The sequence below is a fragment of the Postia placenta genome, assembly GCF_002117355.1.
Source record: "Postia placenta MAD-698-R-SB12 unplaced genomic scaffold POSPLAscaffold_6, whole genome shotgun sequence".
Lineage (NCBI taxonomy): Eukaryota > Fungi > Basidiomycota > Agaricomycetes > Polyporales > Adustoporiaceae > Rhodonia > Rhodonia placenta.
This window is the reverse complement of record NW_020169837.1, coordinates 1,011,309-1,019,395: the sequence shown is the minus strand read 5'-3', so window position 1 is coordinate 1,019,395 and position 8,087 is coordinate 1,011,309. Positions and strand designations below refer to the sequence as shown.

Here is an 8,087-nt window from a genome sequence, read left to right as displayed (position 1 = left end):
ACCAGTTGCACGACACCGAGGTGCCGCCTCGAGGGTAGATGGGAGCCCTTTTTGTGGAGGTGACGAAGCAGCGATCTGCTCGGTCGTATTGGAGGAGTGGTGATCCTGCGAGGGCTGGTAGTCCCAAAGGAACCGGGTTGACTGCGTTGTTCGACGTGATGGTGGATGAGATGTTCGACTAGGTAAAACTAGGAACGTAGCTTAGAAAGTTCGACCTTTTGTTACAATGGTCTATACTCCTATATCGATGCCTGACTCGTAGGCAACGAGCAAGGGCTTATGGACAGTGCGTCGTCCTGAAGATCGAGCAAGGAAGTCGAGAATGACCACTACCCCAAGCGAAGAGGAGCAGAGACTTGAATGAATAACCAGGTCAAACTTAGGGTTCGACCGACTAATGGTACAACTATTTATACAAGTACCGGCTACACACAGACCATCGTGTCTGTGTGGTCGTGTTTAGTAAAGAAAGAAACGTAGTGGCACAATACCGGGTACGAAGTGCGCACGGACCCCAATATGTAAGCTACATAATGTTCAACCTGCGGGTGAGCGCTAAGACAGGCGCCAGTATGGGCGCTAGTAATACAAGGAATAGAACGGAAAGACAAATGTTTCATTTATCAAACGCATAAGGAATGTACCATGTGAGAACGACGCCGTAAAGACCGCCGGCAGCCAACGTCCTCGATGGACAGGGATCAATGGTGGATAAGGTTACAAACCGATGGGGCTACCTACGGCGCGCGACGCCTACATAAGTCCTATTCCCACACCGGCGCATGACCACGTGACCCGGGCCGGCAGCGACGCTTGCCCGACATACCCAAAAGTCAACATACCACTGCATGCAGGAATCAGTTTTCCTGCACAAAATATCAAATCATAATTGAATTAAAAGCAAATAGCACCTATTGAATCTTACTGATGTAGAAATTGAATGGAAATTGAAGAGAAATTGAAGGAAAATTGAAAGAGACAATGGAAAATGGATTACATAATCGATTTTCCTTCGATTTCACTTCCATATTAGGCGCCAGAGTACCGATTAGGTAAATTAACTTTTTTTCGATTTTTATTTGATTTCTTGTACTAGAAAATTGAATACCGCATGCAGTGTACAGAACGGCTCGCGCAAAGTCTGCGAGGTACTACAAACAATGCCAAATACGGTGGCATGCGCTCGCCACCATCTCAGGTTCCAACAGGACGAAATACTTGTCAAGTCAAGATTCGGGTGTAACGCACACTGCGAACGGTCCACCGGTATCTAGGCTTCAAAGAACAGTAGTCACCATAGGCAGCTTCCGAAGAGTACCAAGATAAAGCGTGTATTAAAGCCACGACAGAATCATTGCATATCAGACTTTGCTGTAGTGCGTAGGATTAAGTACATGGTACAGTCTCAATTACTAAATTGGTCCCCGAAGCTTACTGCTGTCAGAGTCCGAATCGTCGGCCGATGCAAGGCATCCAACAAGATCCGTTCCCTCGCAGTGCAGAAGACATGCTGCAGGCTGTGTACTATTACAGGGTCGCGTCACACAAGTCAACACTCCGGTACAAGGGTTCTCCGCTTCCTCGCTCAACCGCATTTAGCAGCTGCCTATTACCTCCGCAAGCTTAATAGCTTGTGAATTATCCGCCTAGAACCTTGCCCTCGTCCTTCGCCGGAGTAGGCAGCGGCTCACCCGCTGGTTGCAGCTCTACGCCCTGCCCACCTTCTCCCGCGTGCGCCGCCCAGAGTCCTGCGTGAGGTCGGCGTGACGTCATTCCCACTGCTCGACCGATAAAGTTACGATGTACACCTACCGAGCACACTCCCGAACCACGCGCCCAAGACGCTCGCCCACGTTCCGAGTATCAGGAGGAAGTGCACGATAGGCACCAGTGGCGGGACGAGAAGCGCCATCAGGTCCTCCGGGTGGTACCAGTCCTCCTGCCCGGCGATGTGGTACATGTGCCTGCCGGGGTCGCCCGACGGGTGCGGCGACTCGCGCAGGGCGATGTGTGTCGCGAGGCGCGCCTGCGCGGGGCGGAGGGGGCTGAAGAACAGGTGGAAGGTCTGGACGATGTCGAGCCACATCTCGTGGCGCGCGGGATCGTACACAACCTTGCGGACGCGCACGGTGAGGCGCGGGGAGAGGACGCGGTACCATTGGTAGATGCGCAGGATCGTGTCGCGCGAGGAGAGCGGGAGAAGCGACGGCGTGTGCGGGAGGGTAGGGGAGCCGACGGCGCCGGCGGGTGGTGCAGCGAAGGACGACGGGATGGTGCAGAGGGGATGGCGAAAGGTTGCGTCCGGCGTGAAGTACCTGTGCATGGTCAGAACCAGGCACCGCGCGTACTCGGTATCGGGTGCGCGTGCATGCGCACCTGAGAATAGCTGCTTTCTGCGTCTCCGGGTTGGTGGCAGACGTTATGGACAGCACGACACCCTCTATTTCTTCGACGGGGTTCTCCATCGCTGATTTGTCCACTCGAGGCCGTTTTATGATATTATACAGGCTGTCGTGAAGCGGACCAGACTCGAGGCGACTTGGGCGATGCTAGAAATTGTTGTGAAGCACACTGAAGGTGTGCGGCGCATTCGAGGCATGGGTTTCGTGTTGGAGTAGTCACCAAAAGCAGATCGAGATCCACCCCGCAAAGATGACGTCACGCGTCATTGATCGCTGAGTTAGTATCTCGCCTGTTTGAAGTATACCGCGTGTCTTGCACATTTGTCGCGGGGCCTACCAGTAAATAGTTGCCTATGCTCAAGACTCGATATGAATATATCTCAGAAATCTCCATCAAGACGGTCCGGCAATTCTCATACGCCAGACTGAGCCGTAAGGCTCAAATCGTGAAGCCCATGTGGAACAGCTGCAGGTTGAAGAAGGGATATCAAAATGCGCTTCTCGCTGACGAGAGTCCTCTGCTAGCTACGTGACAGGGTCGCTACTCAGAATATCCCGTCGTGCCTGTCTGACTCCAAGATTGGCCATACTGCTCTCAATGTCCTGGGGAAGATACTGTCAGGCCCACGAGCAGTACTGCATATTGAATGACGGCTTACTTTGATGGTACCGTCTGGGCTAATTTGAACACTATGAAGGTCTGTTTAGCTTCTACGTATACTAATCACCTGCCTCCCATCCTCCCAAGGTACCGTCTATCTCCAGCACCCAGGGACCATCCAGCCTAGTCGTACGATGCGAGAGTCTGGTAGAGCTCCGCAATGCATCTTCAGCACTGAGGCACTCGACCAAACTACCGCGGGACGAACCCCGCTAAGAGTTTGGAAAACGGCTAGGTCTCCTACTGGCTTCATCGATCCCCGTATGGGAAGTTTCAGTGTCGGGATCCTCGTTGAAACGCCCGGTTGCGGTCAACTGCGCCTCCTGCCGTTGCGCTGGAGCCGGAAGTCGCCAGCGGTGGTGCATTGGCGGCGCGTGGAGCGGTATCCCCTATCATTGTGAGGTCAGGGATCCTGCCAGCGACCCACGCCAGCGATGCTAGGTCTGACGAGGCCAAAGCCCTCTTCCGCAGCAAACAACATGATCGGGACCAGATCGAGCGATCTAGCGGGGCCGCATACAAGATCATGGATTTATTGAGAGGGTGCGCCTGTCGGGCGAAAAAGTGCTATGTCTCCAAAGACCGGTGGAAGCAGCTGCTAGACGCACCGGTCTTGCGTGCCCCGATGGACGGGCCCGCCGAACAATTTCGCGCAAAATTGAACTAATCGCACGATGCGTTCAAGCCAACATACTTATCGCACGCTTCGGCTCATTGTGGTTAGACGTTGAGGGAGGGTAGACACAGGTGAAGCGCAAGGGGAATGGGAAGCGATAACGGCAAGATGGCGACTCAACTTGCGGGCGTCTATGCACTCGTGACCTTCATGGACGTGTTCTCGAGCTCTAACTTCATACTTATCACTGAGTTCCATGTACAGTCTATATCGAGCTGCACGCAGCCAGGCCTTGAACGTTTGAACATATGCTTCATTTATCCTCTGCGATCGTAGAACCTCCTGACGCCGTTTTCTGTGACATATGTCAATGAGGACTTTCCTTGTGTAATACTCCCCACAGGCTAGCGCGCCACACTCCCACCGCACTCTAAAGTACGCGGAGGCAAAATGCCTACGCATAGCATATCCATGCCAATGTATGCACACATGCAGGTAGTGGCAGCTCACCGAAGGCATTGGCGATGCGTGCCTGTATGACGCTCGCCTACATACCGAGAATCAAAGTAAAGTGCATCAGGAACACGTTTTACTGGGCCAGATTAAGGAAGCTACTGGTATCGCAGGGTTTGTCGCTGTCTACCTTTGTTTGCAGAAGTAGAGAGCGACGATGTAGACCTCGACCCATAGACGAATATCGAGACATCAGCGTGGGTTACGACTATTTATGGCTGCCGTGAACAACACTGAGATCTCTGGGGGATGAGGGTACGTCACCCCCGAGGTGCCGAGCGCCGCTATGCTCCATGCCGCCTATCTGTACTTTTTGCGAGGGAGGTCTATCAATATTGGTTTTGCTGTAAGTCTTCACTTCTACTTCTACTACTTCTGTATATACTCGCGGCTAGGTAGGGACAAAGACGAGAGCGGTATTCTGCCATCTAAGCGATCGAGATCTGCCCCGCGTTGCCCGTATGATGTCACGCGTATTCCGCTCGCGAGGCAAACGCGGTCACGGGTGACGTCAGTACCCCGCACTATATAGGCGCTCTCAGTTAATGGCCAAAGTCGACGCGAAGCCCAGCTCGACGCGTAACCTAAAACTTAAAGCGACACACCCCTCTATCCCGGTCGTAGCGCATACAACCAGGTTCGTCCACCCTTGCATGCGGCAGTGACAGGACACTCACCGTGCAGTCAAACAATAGCATGTCGTCCCTCGCCGCTGAACGCGAGAATTACGCCGCCTTCTTCCGCGATACCGTCGACGCCCTGCGGCACGGCGACATGCTCACCCTCCTGTCGCCAACACGCATGTTTCGCCTCTTCTTCAACACGGTATACATTTTGTCACAGCTCGTCATCATTTGGCTCTTCAAGCCGGTATGTCTCCACTGCTCGTGCCAGTTAGACTTGAGCTCACCTCAGTTGACAGCCGCCTCCGCCGAGGCACAAGAAGATCGCGTATCGCGGTCGCATTGCGGTCATTGGCGCCGGCCTCACAGGCGTGTCCACAGCAGCGCACGCGGTCGCGCATGGCTTCGACGTCGTCTTGTATGAGCAAGGGGATCGGATTGGTGAGCTTCATGCCTGGCCATGCGTCCCATCCGCTCTTGTTGGTGCTACTGTGGTGTTCTTGATAATACAGCAACGAATGACTGTAGTTTTCGGGATCTCCATTAGACTGCTCCAACTTTGAAGGGTTCTAATGGCGACATCACAGGAGGCATCTGGGCGCATGTAAATGCATCCTCGGGCCTGCAGCTCAACTCGCTGCTGTACCGCTTCCATCCAGCTGTTTTGTGGTCGCGCGCGTTTCCGAAGAGAGACGAGATTTTGAGCGGTAAGGCCTGTTGTTCTGGTTTAGCAAGGGTACGTCCATGCATCTGCTCATGATGGCGTCAGAGATCACCCGGGTTTGGCGGGAGTATGACCTTGAGCGGCACACGCGCCTCTCAACACCTGTCACATCGGTACGCCGAGCAAAGCCTCAGGAGCTTGACGATGTCGGCGAAGGTATGCGGACAACTCATGGACACGCACGCTGACTGAGCTCAAACCGGGTATGACATGCAATGCTGCAGCAGATGATCTCGATACGCACAATCAAGGCCATGGGCTCTGGGTGATCAACGACGATGTGGAAGGTGGCGGTGTGTTCGATACGGTCGTGGTCACAGTCGGGACATGCGGGAAGCCGCGGTGGATCGGGTTCCCAGGCATGCCCAGCAAAGAAGAGATCAAGCACCGGAGGGAAGCGGCACAGAATGCCGACGCCAGCTCTAATGACGTCGATGAGACAGGGGCGAACGGCACCAAGGACGAGAAAGACACGAGTGAAGGCAACACTCCGGAGCCATACCCGCCGGTATACAAGAAACACACACAGAAAGGCTCAACGCACAAGCGCGAGGACAGCAACAGCTCCGGGACGAGCCAAGAAGAGACGTTTGCGGGGCTGGTGCTGCACTCGTCCGAGATGGACGACGCGCCACTGGAGGGCAAGCGCGTGATCGTGATCGGCAGCGGCGCGAGTGGTGTGGAGGCGGTCGAGGCGGCGATCAAGCGCGGTGCAAAGACGACGGACGGCGGCGTGGTGATGATTGCCCGCAATGACAAGGTACATTGTCTGGGTGGAGGCGTAATCTCCTTGCTGACAGTGGTATAGTGGATTATACCGAGGAACATCGTGATGGACACGCTCATCTCGGCGCAGCCATTCGGGCGCGAGATGCCCTTGAGGTGGGTGTCAGTTCTCTTTTCCAGTTCCATGCGAGGAGAATGTTTACTCATAGTGGATCGATCGTGCAGCATCGTGTGGGAGAAGATTATCACGGCTTGGAACTACCATGGTGTCGAGGACCTGACACCGGCACGCTTGGGCCTTTTTGAAGGTACACCGGTGAGTGTGCACCGTGTCAGTGAGACGGCTTGCGCTTATGGCTAGGACGGGCAGGTCGTCAACGACGAGTTCTTGGGCCACGTACGCAGGGGACGGTGCAGTTATGTCCGCGGGGACCCACAGCAGCTGACCAGCGGCGGTGTGCGGGTGAATGTGCGCAGACGAGCGAGCAAGCCCGGCGATGAGGGCGAGGAGAAGGAGGTCAGCGTATTGCGCAGCCTCGCACTACCATTCTTATTGCTGATGGCGCATGTTGTAATGCACAGTTCTCCGCGGACGTGATTGTGCTTGCGACCGGGTTCCAAAAGCCAGAAATAGGCTTCCTTCCTGACGACCTGTTCCCTGAGGGATACGAAGTATGTTTTCTGAGCGTGACGTCGGTCAGGGTGGCGATGCTGATGATCGCACAGCGGCCGAATCTGTACCTGCAAAACTTTTCAACGGAGGACTGGTCGGTGCTGATGACCAATTCATCATATACGAACGCGATCGGTGAGCGACACGTCTAGGATACTGTTCATGAGGCAGCACTAAGCCTGGGACATAGGAACTGTGTAAGTCGCTCACGATTGGAAACACAACCGTCTAACTCGCCATGTGATTCCCAACGTCCGCCTCTGGGTCTAAATTATGTAGCGGGCATTTGTGAGTTCTCAATATGTCTTACAAAAGCCACAGTCGCCAATTATCTGCGACAGTCATATAGGAATTTGTACGTTATTTGACCGTGAAGATGCGAGATATCGCTAGGATCACTGGCTTATTTAAATTAGATACGCGCATGCTGCTCACATTCCTGATGGACAAGAATGCGCGGCCCATCCCGAAGGACATGAAGCTGTGGGTAGACGTGCTGCGCTTCGTAAAGCGGGGGGCGCGGGGAGGCGCGCTCGGGTTCTTCACATACATGGAGCTGAGTGCGTCGCTTTGAGCGCCACCGAGTGTGTGCTGCGAGCGTTGACCTGTTTCCGTGCGCTAGCCATCTGGCTGCTGTTGTTCCACGTCTTCCGGCTGGATAGATTGAAGTGGTGCGTGGGAGGCTCCTTCGACGCGTTTCCGGATGGAATGCTGATGGAGACCCGTGTTTCGCGATAAACAGGCTGTTCTTCATCATGCAAGGATGGGGCGTTCGGCCGAAGGTTGTTGGGGATGCGGACGCCGAAGCGGATAATAAGCCTCTGGGTGCGAGAGAGCGGAACGAAGTCGAGGGGGACAGCGGCAAGAAGGCATCGCCCATTACGCCCGGTGGCAACGTGAACGGATGGGTTAGAGGGGATTGAGGGACATGAACTCATACGTGTCGAGTAAGACGTAGGGCCAGCTTTTCAGGAAGGACTGAGTAGTTAGCGAACGGTGACTACATATTGATTAAGATGGACTCGGTATCAGCGCGTGCGTACATTTCAAACCTGACCTTCCCTACCTTCGACAAGACAGTGAGCGAACATTTCTGGCAATGGCATCAGGTGTCGATAACCTCAGTTCTTGGCTCGAACGAATAGCTGT

The 8,087-nt window shown here is 54.4% G+C and overlaps 3 protein-coding genes across 3 annotated transcripts; 1 reads left to right on the top strand and 2 right to left on the bottom strand.

The window, feature by feature from the left end:
• Positions 1-1,638: 1,638 nt before the first annotated feature.
• Positions 1,639-2,465, bottom strand: POSPLADRAFT_1033455 (hypothetical protein; the record flags this gene model as incomplete). Its single annotated transcript, XM_024476934.1, has 3 exons — positions 1,639-1,748; positions 1,813-2,315; positions 2,377-2,465. 3 exons carry the CDS (start codon positions 2,463-2,465, stop codon positions 1,639-1,641), a joined length of 702 nt encoding a protein of 233 aa, XP_024339569.1.
• A 788-nt stretch (positions 2,466-3,253) lies between these two features.
• On the bottom strand, positions 3,254-3,783 carry POSPLADRAFT_1039732 (hypothetical protein). The gene has a single exon (XM_024477589.1). The coding sequence runs from the start codon at positions 3,589-3,591 to the stop codon at positions 3,337-3,339; it is 255 nt and encodes an 84-aa protein (XP_024339568.1). The 5' UTR covers positions 3,592-3,783; the 3' UTR covers positions 3,254-3,336.
• A 1,105-nt stretch (positions 3,784-4,888) lies between these two features.
• Positions 4,889-7,861, top strand: POSPLADRAFT_1141735 (hypothetical protein; the record flags this gene model as incomplete). The annotated part of the gene is made up of 14 exons (XM_024485339.1): positions 4,889-5,062; positions 5,115-5,256; positions 5,403-5,522; positions 5,585-5,695; positions 5,791-5,890; positions 6,098-6,299; positions 6,348-6,427; positions 6,491-6,581; positions 6,636-6,782; positions 6,848-6,937; positions 6,992-7,073; positions 7,322-7,498; positions 7,561-7,609; positions 7,681-7,861. The coding sequence occupies 14 exons, from the start codon at positions 4,889-4,891 to the stop codon at positions 7,859-7,861; spliced, it is 1,746 nt and encodes a 581-aa protein (XP_024339567.1).
• Positions 7,862-8,087: the final 226 nt, after the last annotated feature.